Source organism: Macaca thibetana, chromosome 14 (assembly GCF_024542745.1).
Source record: "Macaca thibetana thibetana isolate TM-01 chromosome 14, ASM2454274v1, whole genome shotgun sequence".
NCBI lineage: Eukaryota > Metazoa > Chordata > Mammalia > Primates > Cercopithecidae > Macaca > Macaca thibetana.
Genome location: NC_065591.1, coordinates 14,863,078 through 14,877,801, shown reverse-complemented (window position 1 = coordinate 14,877,801; position 14,724 = coordinate 14,863,078). Strand labels below are relative to the sequence as shown.

The 14,724-nt window shown below is 37.6% G+C and overlaps 2 protein-coding genes across 3 annotated transcripts in view; both read right to left on the bottom strand.

The window, feature by feature from the left end:
• Positions 1-14,724, bottom strand: part of MED19 (mediator complex subunit 19) — a 751,866-nt gene that overhangs the window by 710,416 nt on the left and 26,726 nt on the right. The window lies entirely within an intron of this gene.
• Positions 1-14,724, bottom strand: part of LPXN (leupaxin) — a 47,108-nt gene that overhangs the window by 18,368 nt on the left and 14,016 nt on the right. For both annotated transcript variants that reach the window (XM_050758549.1, XM_050758550.1), the window contains exons 4-7: positions 5,653-5,752; positions 1,926-2,093; positions 840-1,013; positions 658-739 (exon numbers count right to left, since the gene is read on the bottom strand). In XM_050758549.1, coding sequence (XP_050614506.1) covers positions 658-739; positions 840-1,013; positions 1,926-2,093; positions 5,653-5,752 — 524 coding nt within the window. The remainder of the gene's footprint in view (positions 1-657; positions 740-839; positions 1,014-1,925; positions 2,094-5,652; positions 5,753-14,724) is intronic.

The following is a 14,724-nucleotide window of genomic DNA, read 5'->3' as shown; positions in this document are numbered from 1 at the left end:
CATGCCTAATCCCAGCACTTTGGGAGGCCGAGGCAGGCAGATCATGAGATGAGAAGTCCAAGACCAGCCTGGCCAATATGGTGAAACCCCATCTCTACTAAAAATACAAAACTTAGCTGGGTGTGGTGGCAAGTGCTTATAGTCCCAGCTACTCGGGAGGCTGAGGCAGAAGAATCGTTTGAACCCGGGAGGTGGAGGTTGCAGTGGGCCGAGATCGCACCAGAGATCGCACCACTGCACTCCAGCCTGGGCAACAGAGCAAGACTCCATCCAAAAAACACACAACAACAACAACAACAACAAAAAATAAGTAAATAACAGAAGAAATAGCTAAAATAATTTGGAGAGGAGAACTAGATTTGGGGATGAGAAAGAGACTTTTTCAATATTCAACAAGAAAAGTCTTTTTCAATGTTACCCTTGAAGTAATATTTGAGGTTTTAAACTACGCATTTGTATTTCTGTGATTTAAAAAATCAATTTAAAGGGAACTTATAAATGTTGGAGAAAGGTAGAGAGGGATGGTATCTAGTACTGAAATGGGCGCTTCAATAGTAGTGATAGGAACCAGGACTCCCGTGACTACCAGGAAAGGTGTTGCTGGTCTTATAACTACCCACTGGGGTGTGGGATACAACCTCTCAAGTCGGGTCATACCTTCTGCACCAAACACCTCTCCACAGTGAGAGCAGAAGAAGTGTTCTGGGTGCCAGGTCTGGTTCATTGCTGTCAGCACTTTCTGAAAAGGGAACACACAGATATTACAATGATGCAGAGTTGTAAAGCATGACTCTAGTTCTGAACGATTGAAAGCTGGAGAGGAGTGGGGATTTACTTACATCCAGGATGGGAGCAGCACAGTAAGCGCAGCGTGGAGAAAAAAGTTGGTGGTAGTCGTTGGGGCAGTAGGCCAAGCCATTCCGCTCAAAGAAGGGACTGGAGCCGATCTCTTCTTTGCAGCGAGTACAGACAAAATGTTCAGGATGCCATGCTTGCCCTAGAGCATGGATCACCTGTGGAGTGAAATGAAGCCTGACACAGGAGCCCAGTTGAGTGCTCTATAGCCTATGGGTTGCACAACTCTAGGGAGCACTCTTCACACTGTACCCCTTGTAGACAACACCCTGTGGAATTACACAACACTGAGGCCTAGACCTAGGTTCCACCTAAGGCCATCTGTTGTCTGTGCTTTATGGATTGATAATAAAAGGATGCCCACTTCCCTGACTGATCACTGTGATGAAAGCCTGTAAATGTTCACAACCACTCCACTGCCACAGGGGGTGGCCGAAACAACACAGAGCACATTAATGACAGACAAGTTGTAACTGTAGCCTTGGCGTGGAAGGGACCCCTGGAAAACGAAAAGGCCAAATGACAGTTTTTATTCCTCTAGTTTGAACACTTTATTCCATGCCCTATGCAGTCAGGTCTCAACGCCTTTTATCATAGCTTTGGTGAAGGATGATGCAGAACAGGGGTCTGCAGCTGTGACTTGGAGCCGAGTTCAGCTGAAAATTGTAATCAATCAATTTAGACTGGGAATGTCTGAACAAAGGGAGCAGTGAGAAAGGTCATCTCAGTAAAGGCAGTACAGAAAAATGGTTAAGAACTCACTTGGGAGAGAGTCTACTGGTTTCAGATCTTATCTCTACTTCTTACTAGGCCTTAGATATGTCCATTAATGTCTCTGAGCCCTTAGTTTCCTTATCTTTACAAAGGGAGCAACCATGCTTCTTGAAGGGCCGATGTGACCATTAAATGAGGAAATACTTGTAAAGCACTTAGCTCAGTGGCCAGAGCACTGTGATTAGTAATTATTCATGATAACTAAAATATCTCAAATTATAAGGAGAAAGAGCAATCCTTGATGGGACAGAGAAAGACACAGAAGGCTGTAGGACCAAAATTTCAGCCCATCTTACCTTCCCAGCAATCGGTTTCCGGCAGGATGCACAATGGCCCTTGGGCACTGTGGCAATGCCAAGGTCCTGCAATTCCTGCTCCAGACCCCCAAGCATTGAGTCCAGGGAGGCCTTGTGATCCTGCTTGTCTGGTAAGTGTTTCTTGCCAGCATCTGCTCTCACTGCAACCTGGTCCAAGGGAAGAACCAAGAACAGAATCAGTCTCACGTATTTCTATTCTCACTGGCATCTTCTAATGACTCTATAAATTCACCTTTACTGACTGATCTCTTAGCCTTTCCCCAGCCTTCCTCCAAGGCATTGGAAGAATCTAAAATTTCAACACCAATAAAAATATTGTCATCTCCCTTTCACCCTAAACTCCTCAGGCCAAATGAAATCTGACTAATCTTCTGTTTGTAAATCTTTTCTTAACATAGGAATTTTAGTACATGAAAATGATACCCTTTGAAGATCTTAGGATGACCCTAGTTCAAAAACTAGTCACATCTCCATTTTACTCACTTATTTGGCAGTATTTGTTGAATACCTGGTTTGTGCCAATCATTGCTCTAAGCACTTGGATTAAAGCAAGGATAAGACAGACCAAGTGTCTGGTCTCATGGAATTCTGTGGGTGATAGACAATAAACAATTAAACAAATAAATATATGTTACAATGTCAGATAGAGATGTTATATAGAGAGACAGAAATGACACACGAAGATGGTAAGAATAATTGATTTACATGGAGGTAATAATCAAAGAAGGCCCCTCTAAGGAAGTAATATTTGAGTAGATACTTGGGACTCAGAAATATTGGCATTTATGGGAAAAGCATTCTAGGGGGAGGGAAGGCCCTGAGGAAGAAAACAACTTGGCACATTAGAAGAAAAGTCAAAGAGGTCAGTGGGGCTAAAGCAGAGGGAGTTAGATTGAACACAGCAGGAGAAGGTGATCGAGAAAGAGAGGCAAAGATCACATAGGAACCTCATGGTAAACACTTGGGTTTTATTCCAAGGTGACGGGAGCCATTGCAGGATTTCAAGCACAGGAGTGAAGGAATCTGGAGGATCCCTGTGGTAGCTGAGTGGACAATTAAGTGTTGACAAGCAAGAGTGAACATAGGGAGATTATCAGATAATGACTTAGATCAGTGTTATAGGAGAAGGTGGTGAGAAGTCATCAGGTAAGACTTGTTGATGGATTGGAATTATTTAAGCAAAGTCCAAAATTATTATAAACCATTCAAAGAAAGATCCTTACTTTAAAAAAAAAAGTGGGGAGGGGGGGCTAACTGACCCTTCATAACCTCATATCCTGATTCTGGCTCTCTCTAGCTGGGCGACTGCTACCATCTATCTACCAAATACTTCACTCATCAGAAAACTACAATGGCTGTCCATTGCCTCCACGTCAAGTCTGCACTTATCAGACAGACATTCAAAGCCTCCCATCTACTGTCCTCCCTTTTTATCTTTCCCAATCTCATCTTTTATTAATACTATGTTGTAAAAGGCCTCCATTGTTTAGGCCAGCTGGGCTCTTCAGTCTCCTGAATGTGATCTGTTACTGTCTGCCTTAAGACCTCTACTTATCCTACTTTTACTGCCTGTTAAACATCACATTGTCACCAATCAAAATGCTCATTTTCCTTCAAGACATTTTGATCATCTGACAGACATCCTTCCTCCTCTAATATATGTTAGTTAATATTCAAGAGGTTAGTGTTCAGAAGGTTAGTGTCTGAAAGGTCTGAAGGGGTGACTGACATTAATTATGAAAAATAAGTAAAAATACAATATAACTACATCTACACCTACATCTCTATCTCTTCACTGGTACCTTCCAGAATACTTCTGAACAGATATAGAAGAGACAGGAAATTCTGCCTATCTCCAGTGGGGCAGAACTGGGCGGCTAGGCTGCAGAGCTGAGAAGGAAACAGTTCAGTGCAAGCTTTTTGTACTTTCGTTTTTTGTACAATGTGAAGGTGAAGCTTATTCAAAAGATAAACGGCGCCAGGAACAGTGGCTCATGCCCGTAATCCTAGTACTTTGAGAGGCCAAGGCAGACAGGTCACCTGAGCTTAGAAGTTTGAGGCCAGCCTGGGCAACGTAGCAAAACCTCGTCTACTAGAAATACAAAAATTAGCTGGGCATGGTGGCGCATGCCTGTAATCCCAGCTACTCAGGAGGCTGAGGCACTAGAATCGCTTGAACCCAGAAGGTGGAGGTTGCAGTGAGCCGAGATCATGCCACTGCACTCCAGCCTGGGTAACCGAGTAAGAATTCGTCTCAAAAAAAAAGATGGCGTTGTAAATTAAGAATTTAAATAAACCAAGATACATGCTAAATCAATTAGAAACACAACACAATTAAATCTAATGTACATTTTTTTCTAGTATTTTCAGATATACAGCATAATGAGCCAATCTACCCAGCTTTATTGTAGACACTGGCCCATCAAAGGATGTAAGTCATTAAGGAAAACTTGTTTGTAATGTTTATTTATTCATCTCTCTAATAAATATGTGTTGCTCACAATGTATCAGGCCCTGTGTTGAGCAATGGGAGTCCCAAGGTGAGCTCTAAAGATAAGGTTCCTGCCCTCTCCAATCACACACGTTTTTATGTACTGCTTTGAGATTACTTCATAGTCACCTCATGAGTATATATCAAATCCTCCAACCAGATTTAAAATGGTTGGATTCTCTGCCTTAAGGATTCTGGATTATATTTCCTAAATAAATCTTTAAGCCCATTTATCTGAGATTTTCATTCCATGCCAGACCATGTGAGCTCACCACTTTAGAGGTGTTCTAGAGACTAGAACAAAGAGGCAGATTTTATCTCAATACGGGCTTGGGACTTCTCACCCTTCCTACTGTCAGAGCTATGCTTTGATCTCCCCTGCTGTGTCTCAGCTTGCTCACTGATATCCTCTGTCCTGCTTAGTCAGGTCTCTTTAACAGTCCTTTCGGCCAGGTGCAGTGGCTCGCGCCTGTAATCCGAGGACTTTGGGAGGCCTAGGCAGGTGGATCACAAAGTCAGGAGTTCGAGACCAGCCTGGCCAAGATGGTGACACCCCATCTCTACTAAAAATACAACAAAAATTAGCTGTGCACAGTGGCGGGCACCTGTAATCTAAGCTACTCACTCGGGAGGCTGAGGCAGGAGGATCACTTGAACCCGGGAGGCAGAGGTTGCAGTGAGCCAAGATTGCACCACCTGACTCTAGCCTGGGTCACAGAGCAAGACTCTGTCTCAAAAAAAAAAAAGAAAATCCTTTCACATTATCAAGTCTTAGATACCTCTGCCCTCAGGACTCGTTGCAACTAACACCACCTTTCTTCCCATCTCTCTATGTCCAAACTCTGCCAGTTCTTCAGAGTCCATCCCAAGTTTCAACTATCTGATTAAATCTCCAAAATCTCTCTATATCCGTAACGTTTGTTCTACATATGTTTGCAAACCACCTGGCTTTTATTCTATAAATGTTAAAAAAAACTTATGCCTCATTTTGCCAAGCACACTCCAGCTCCTTGAGATCAAAGTCTGTATTATATATTAATTTTTGTGTCCAAATAACACATAGTACAAAGATGGGTTAACTCATGGAATTAAATTTAGTCTGGAAAAAGCAATGACAACTTAGGAAAATTCCTAAGTGGGAGAATGCAGAGCTGAGTTCCACAAAGATAAACTGGTGACCCCATGGGCCCTGTTTATCATCTGGACTGCACTCACCTTGGCCTGCATCTCAGTCAGGTGAGCCATGAGCTCATCTAACTGAGCAGCTGCTGACGTTTTAGAAGGTGGTGGTGATACCTTTGGCTCTTGGGCTTCACTACAGAGGGAAAACAAAAAAGTCATATGAACAAATCAAAACTCAAATAATGTTAAACCACACATAAAGTACTGGCAATGCAATTGTAATAATGAATCCCCTGGATATGAATCTAAAATCAGAGATGGAGGTATTTAAAAATATACATTAATATGTACTGACTGAAAATCTAAACAAGTTCTCTCTGCCTTTTGTCTCTATTTCTCCCTGGCCATCTAAGTTATAAAAAGTATTATATCTCCTGTCAGTTATTGTCAAAAAATAAAAATAAACCAGAATATAGAGCAGGCATCAACAAATAAAGTCCTTGAATCAAATCTGGCCATGACCATTCATTCAGTTACTGTCTATAGTTGCTTTTCTGCACAGTTAGGTAGTTGCTACAAAGACTTTATAGTCCATGAAGCCTAACAAACTTACCATCTGCCTCTTTACAGAACAAGTTTGCAAATCTCTGGTGCAGAAAGTTTAGATAATATATATGATGATGATTTCATATTCATATAATTGTAAGTAAATTATAAATAAATAAAACTTTGTACCCAATAAACAGATTACGGATTCTATTCAAGTATCTGCATAATCGTTAGTAAAATTAACCATATGTGAGGAAACAAAGTAAAGCTCAATAAATTTTTTAAAGTACATCATATAGACCATATTCTTAGATTGGAGTGAATAGAAGTACGAATTAATCATAAAAACTATCCACTTAAGAAAAAACAAAGCACTTCTAAATAATTCTTGGGATAAAAAAAATTAAACTGAATTTCAAACCAGATAGAAATAGCAATGAAAACACACACACACACACACTCACATACACGCACACACACATCTTTGGGAGTTGAAAGCTAAATATTATTGAGAAGAAAATATATAAATAGCCTTAAGTGTGATATTAAAAAATGAGGAAGATCAGAAATAAACAAAACTTCCAAATCAAGAGTCTCAGAAAAATCTAAAATAATTGAACAGAAGGAATAAACACATAAATTAATGAAATAGAAAACAAGAAATTAAAAAAAACTGACAGTTTTGGGGGTATCGTTGTATAAAATTTCCAAATACATAGAAAAATATAGAACATTATTTCATTCTATATATAGCCCAGAAACTTTTTAAAATAAAAAAAATGATGTGCATGCGTGAGAGAGAGAAGGTTAAATAAAATTAGTTGAAACGTGTTTTTTTAAAAAGACATAAAAAATTTTAAAAAGTCATGGCTAGGTGGTGTTTATAATGGTCATCCAAAAATAGTTCAAAATTAGGAAAAAGATTAATATAATTCATTAACAAATAGGAGAAAAGCTTTATAAACACAATGATATGTGCTGAAAAAGCAGTGGAAGACAAATTTAACAACACTTCCTGTTGTTGAATATCAAGAAAAATAAGAAAAAGTCTATAAACTGATAAAATGTTTCCATAAGAAATCTACAGCAAGCCTCATAATTGATAGTCAAATATTAAGCAGATTTCTAATTAAGAGGTAAGTTGGACATAGATCCTATTATCATTGGCAATCTTCAACATTATTCTAGAATACATTATCAAACACATTTAAAAGTAAAATAAGAGGATTATATAGTTGAAAAAAGGCAGCACATCCTCATTCTTTCTTTTAAAATAGATGGTATAATAACTTCCCAGGAAAATGTAAGATAAACGACTGAACAACCATTGGAATGAATAAAAAAGATCAGGGTGGTGATTAGATACAAGAATAAAATGAAGCAGTCTCTTTCCTACTGGTCATCAATAAGCAGTTTGAAAATCCAATGAGAAAAAAAGAACCTGCTCACAATTCTAACAAAAGTTATAAAATATCAATAATATATTTAACCAAAAATGTGTAAGAATTCTATGAAGAAAAACCATTGGCAGACATAAAGGAAGATCCACATATCCAATTAACCAATGAGCAAAGGACCTGAATAGATGTTTCTCCAAAGAAGAAATAAAAATGGCCAAAAGGTATATGAAAAGGTATTCAACACCATTAATCATCAGGGAAATGCAAATCAAACTATTATGAGATACCACTCACAAACAGATAGCTATTCTCAAAAAGTCAAAAGATGGCAAATGTTGGCCAGGGTATAGCGAAAAAAGAACACTTATACACTGTTGGTGGGAATGTAGATTGATACAGCCATTATAGAAAATAATATGGAGGTTTCTAAAGAAATTAAAAGTAGAAATACCACTTGACACAGGAATCCTTCTTCTGGGCACACACAAAATAAATGAAATTACCACTTCGTAAAAATATCTGCACTCTTATGTTCATTGCAGCATTATTCACAATAGCCAAGAGGTGGAAACAACTTAAGCGTCCATCAGTGAATGGACACCAATGGAATAAAGACATTGTGAAATATGCACACAAACACAGCAGAATATTATTCAGCCTTAAAAAAAAGGAGATCCTGCTATTTGTCATAGTACTGATGAATTGGAAGAACATTATACTAAGTTAAATAAGAAAGGATAATATTGCATGATCTCACCTATAGGTGGAATTGTTTTTGTTATTTAAAAAGGTCAAATATGCAGATATATCGGTGATGAGGGCCAGGAAAGGGAGTGAAAATGGGGACATGTAGGCTGGAGAATATGAAGTAGCAGATATGTAAGATGAACAAGCCTAGAGATCTAATGTACAACATAAGAACTATCGGTAATGAAATTGTTGTATTTAGGATTCCTGCTGAATGAGTAGATTTTGGCTGTTCTTGCCACAAAAACAAACAAACAAAAATGTGTAACGGTGTGAGATAATAACTATGTTAATTTGCCTCACTATAGTAACCATTTTACTAACTATTCATTCCCATAATATTGTACACCTTAAATATGCACAATAAAATGTATTTTTAGAAAAGGCCTACATAAATGAAGATAAATATTACGTCAGTTTCCCCTAATTAAATTGTAAATTCAATGTAATTCACATAAAAATTCTGACATAATTATTGAAGCTAATTAGTAAGGTGATGTTAACATTTATGGGATAGAACACTCAAGACAATTTTGAAAAAAAAAAAAAAATAGGAGGGGTGTGTGGTGTCTCACACCTGTGGTCCCAGCACTTTGGGAGGTCCAGGTAAGAGAATCACTTGGGACCTGGAGTTTGAGAACAACCTAGGAAACATGAGAGACACCTGGTCTCTATAAAAATTAAAAGTTTTAAAGAAAAAAAAAACAGGAGGGAATATTTGTCTTGATAGATGTGGTGTCTTATAGAGTAACAATAATTAAATTTGTATGATGTTGGTAAAAAAAAAAATAGATAGTGCTGGGTGTGATCGTTCATACCTGTGATCCCTCTGGGAAGCTGAGGCAGGAGGACTGCTTGAGCCCAGGAGTTTAAGACCAGCCTGGGCAATATAGGGAGACCCTGTCTCTACCAAAATTTAAAAATCAGTCAGATATAGTGGCACACACCTGTCGTCTCAGCTACTCAGGACGCCGGGGCAGGAGGATCACTTTGGCCCAGGAGGCCAAGGCTGCAGTGAGTTGTGATCACACTACTGCATGCCAGCCTGGACAACAGAAGCAGAATGAGACCCTGTCAAAAAAACAAACAAAAAAAAAAAAAAAAAAAAAAAGAAAGAAAGAAAAGAAAGGAAAGGAAAGGAAGAAGAAAAAGAAAAAGATAAAGATAAAAAACAAATAGGTCAAAGGAGTAGATTAGAAAACCCAGAAACAGGCTCCTGCACCTAAAAGAACTTCCTATATGATCAATGTGGCATTTCAAATCATCCAAAACAGACTACTCCACTCAATGAATAACAACCTATTTGGGACAAAATAAATATGGATCCCCAACACACCATATACATGAATACATTTGAGACAAATTAAAGATAGATACAAATATTTTTAAATGTAATGATAATAAAAAAATGAAGAATATATTTTACAATTTGGGGTAATGAAGGCTTTCCTAAGACGGACACAATATTCTGAAGTCATGTCAAAAATGAAAAAACAAACTGATACAGCTAAGTTCACAAAACTTAAATATAAACAAATATTTAAAACATAACATTCAAGATTTTAAAGAAATCTATAAATAATTTTGAAAAATAGAAACCTGAGCTAAGGATTCTTTTAAAAAGCAGGTTTCAGAAAAAGAAACTCAAATGTTTATTACTATATAAAAATACTTCAACCTCATTAATCTTTAAATTGGCAATTTAAAGCAATGAGATGCCAATATTTACCTACCAGTTGAAATTTTAAAAGAGGGATAATATGCAGTGTTGGCAAAATATGAATTTTATATATATATACACATACACATTTATATATACCATAGGTGGTTAAGTAAATTTATAAACACTTTTGCAAGGCAGTGTCTATCAACATTTCAGATGCATATACCACTTGATTCAGCGATTTTGCTACTAAGAATCTATCCTACAGAAAAATTGGACATATATATATAAATATATATGCAAGGACATTTATTAGGGTACAGTTTCTAGGAGCAAATTGGAAATAAACCAACAGAGCTAAAGGAAAATAAACTATGGCTCATCCATGCTGTAGAATAACATGCAACTGCTAAGCAGCCATAGATTTATGTGAACTAAGAAAGACTTTCAACATACATTGTTAACGTAAAAAAACAAAAGCCCAGATCAATATGAAAATTACACTTCCAGTCTGGTGCAGTCACTCACGTCTGTAATCCCAGCACTTCAGGAGGCTGAGGTAGGAGGACTGCTTGAGCCCAGGAGTTCAAGACCAGCCGGGGAAACACAGGAAGACTCCATCTCTATGAAAAATTTCAAAATTAGCTGGGTGTGGTGGCACGTGCCTATGGTCCCAGCTACTTGGGAGGCTGAGATGAGAAGATAACTGGAGCCCAGGAGGTCAAGGCTGCAGTGAGCCAAAATAACACCACTGCACTCCATCCTGGGCAATAGAGAGAGACCCTGTCTCAAATTAAAGAAAAAAAGAAAGAAAAAATATACTTTCATTTATGTAAATTTATAAGCCCATGTACATAAGTGTGAATATGCACACACATAAGTCTGTAAGGAGAAGAACCTGACAGCAGTTACCCGTGGAGCTGGTAACGAGTTGGTGAGAGGAAAGACTCTAAGCGGGGTGGTCTCACTTTTCACCCTATGTATACATTTCCAAAATCTGCGACTGTTTATGCACATGAGTTTATGAAATAGTTTTGTATCTTAAGTTATATTTTTAAAATAAAACAAAACACAGGTCATCTATACTAGGAAAATAGCTAATACACATGGTCAACAGATGAAGTAGTGGAGGTGTCAGATGAGACATCAGTAGTGCAATTCACCTGTATATCTCAGTTATATATACACACACACACACAATGGTTCTACAAACAACCTTCAGTAAAGTACACAAATACAGTCATGGTGTAGAGGTTTCTATTTAAAATTGTTTTAAAATATGAAATTAATACATGTTAAGTGTAGAACATTTGAAAAATACAGAGAAATATAAAGAAAAAATTTTAAACACATGTAATCCCCTTTTCAGGAGGCAATTACTCTGGACGTTTTGGCTGATACCATTACACTTAACTATGATTGTGTGTAATTTTAGAAAACTCAAATTATACATTTTTCCTACTCTTATGCAAACATTTTTCTATCTTCGGCAACCATAATAGATAGCATTTATTGAATGTCTGTCTACACTATGCCTGACACTCCATGCAGAGCTTTACACAGGTTCTCTTTAAATCTTTTATAATGACAACCTTAAGAGCTAGGTATTGTCACCTCCAAATGAAAAAATTGGGGCTTAGAGAAGTTAAAAACTTTTTTGTACATAATACAGTTGGCAAGTAACAAAGAGCTTGGGCCTGCAAACTGCAAAGTTTGTGCTGTCTGTCCTGAATTACCTGCCAAAATAATGTTTAAAGGCTATATGGTTTTCAAATATATAATGTATTATACAATTTATTAAACCAATAATTTATTGTTGGACACCTAGATTGTTTTCTGTCATTATTATAGTCAATACTGCTAAACAAATATTTGCACCCATGTTTGATCATTTATATAGAGTAAATTTTAAGAAGTGAAATCACTGGGTCAAAAGGTATAAAAAGGTAACTGACTGTGGAATCATGTTTCTAATCAACATTAATCAACAAAGCTTAGCTAACAACCCACCAAACCAAAACCCTCTATCTCACGACCACTCAAGCCTTTTCTCTCTCATCTGCACAAAGATGCAAAGCCATAAATAAAAGTAAATATTCTGTCTTTCACTAAATATACTTTCAAAAATGAAAACACACACTTACTACTTATCTTTATGTATTTACCAGCCAGGAAAAAAGTAGAAGAAAAGTGGATACTTACCTCTCTTAAGAAGAAAAGATTATCTTTTGGATACAACATGTCTCATGTTCACTTATTTTTGATTATTTAACAACAAGGAAAATATAAGAGGAAAATGGATTATCTCTTAAGATAAAAGATGTATCTTTTAGGTACAACATGGCCCTCTACTAGATGCAAGATTTTTTATTTTAATCTGAGAGCAAAAATGGTCAAGTATGCAAGTAATTGATTCAATCCATCTTGGATGTTTCCAAGAAGGTACAGTGGAGCTTCTTCTCACAGCTCGGTCAGTCATAATCCCTTGGTAGGTGCTGCCACAGGCAAATGGCTTGGGGATACAAAAGGCAGCAGGACTGTGAACACATTCTGCTGCCCTGTGCCCAAATGTAGAATAAATGCAGTTTCTTAGCAGGGCTTGTATATTCCTAAAAACCGTCCCATCTCACAGTTGGGGCAAATTTGTGCTTTTTCAAAGAATTCCCACTGGTTTTTAACTAGAGTCCTAGTGCAGTGTAGAAAGGGAAACAGATCATTGTTATAATACTCCAACAGTTATTGAGTAAACAGTATAAAATTCTACATAAGAAATGAGAGACCTTGAAGAGTTAATGATTACAAATTAAAGTGCCTGCTGCAGGAAATATTCCTGAAAAGAGAAGAGCCTTTGATTCGTTCCCTGACCTTTTGAAGATAGTAAAGATGCTTGGCTATGTCATCAGCAGCAACTTACTTCATTGCTCAGAGATTTCAGTAACACAAATCACAAAAGATACATCTCAAAGAATCCAGACTGAAGCAAGGGGCTTCACTGTGCTGAGTTTTTTTCCCCTACTTATTTCTCTGTTATATTTTTATGACTTGTTCCTCTCGATTATTAGCAGAATTATTTTTGTTTATGGAAAAGATACATTTCTAAATTATTGCTCATGTTGCTATTCATATGTAACTATAGTAGAAATGTTATTCCATTGTTATATTCAGATCTAGTATTGAAAATACTTTCAAGGTATGTTAAAAGCAATGTTTAGTTCATTTAAGCAAGCCAGAGTAAATAGAAGAAACAGAATGCAGGAATATAGTTTGTGTGTCTAATATCCCATTTATATGGTATTCTTGCCAGCTCAGAGTGACACCAGTCTCAGGGATGTGCATCTATCTATTACATATTTACTAGGTCACCTAGATTTTATGCCACTCTCCCACAGAGGCCTGCCTACACAGCAAGTATCATTCAGTAATGGGGAGTACCTCAAAGGCCAGTCAGGAAAACACAAACTACATGAGTACACAGAAAGAATTTAGTCCAGAAACTTGATTACATAGGTGAGGGGAGAGCTAAGAAGCAAAACAGAAGACACTGAGTAACCCAGAAGTCACTACTACCCCTAAGCCAAAGGGACAAAGAAAAGAGGAAAAGTTACCAGAACTAGGGCCCAAGTCAACAGGCAGAAGCTGAAACCACAGCAGACCTGTTGTGCTCCAGCTGAAGTCATAAAGAAGATAAAGCTGCTGACAAGAGATCCTGTGGAAATAGAGCGATTTGGCAGGGAAATGCCCTGGATTTCATTGCTTTTTATCCTGCAGTCTTTCCACAGTGCCTCCCATTGGTTGAAGACAATGAGGACCAACGGATCCTGGAGCCTGGAAAACCCAAGGGGTCAGCTCCCCTGGAATATAGAGCAAGAGAAGGAGGAAATCATGGGAAATAGGCCAGAAAGGCCCATACTATGAGGAAGAGAGTGTCAATAAGTTAGTATTGGCAGAGCATCAATTAATCACAGTGCCAGATATACAGGCTGTTGGTTGGGCTAGTTTTCATGTTATAAGTTCATGCATTCACTCGCATTTCTATTGGAGTCTCGGTTTCCTAGATTTAAGAAACCAAATATTTACTGAGAACCTATTGTGTGCCAGCCACTTTTTGTTATTGTTTTGCTTTGTTTTTATTTTTCATTGGGGTTTCAGGGACTGGGGAAGGACTAGGAGGAATTCTCACCTGGCAACATCCTTGGAACTAGAACAAACTGGCAATATGTATCAATAAATTGAACTCACCTTCACCAAAGTAAAAACCATCTTTAAGAGGGAAGTTTTAAGAAACCTTCTTGTAGCACAGTTCTTGCCTTATTTTTGCCTTGCATGTGTGCACTACTGACTGCAATCCTGAAACCAAATAAGGTGTGGTCTAGCACTCTTTCCCAAGCATGAATCTTTACTATCTATATTTTATGCCCTTTAATTTGTTTTCCAGAAAGTTGTCTGATATTAAAAATTGCAAGCTATAACTAAGGAGAGAATAAGTAAATTAACCTTTTTATTTTTTCAGACTGCCAATTCTGCTTTAGCCAGGAGAAATGATTTAGTAAGTGTATCTGTTTCAATATGGAACTTCTCATAAAAGGAAATCCCTCTACCCATTATATAAATTTTGAGCAAATATGGAAAGAAAAAGTAAATACTCATCAGTTGGCCATGGAGACCCACTGTCTTAGTTTAACCCTCATCCTAGCTTTGACATTGCTAGAATCTTGCTGACGTTTCTTCAGGTGTGTTTTATCTTTCAGGAAACTGAAGCATAACATCTGGAATAGTGTGGACAAAACATCTGTGGTAACTCTGGGA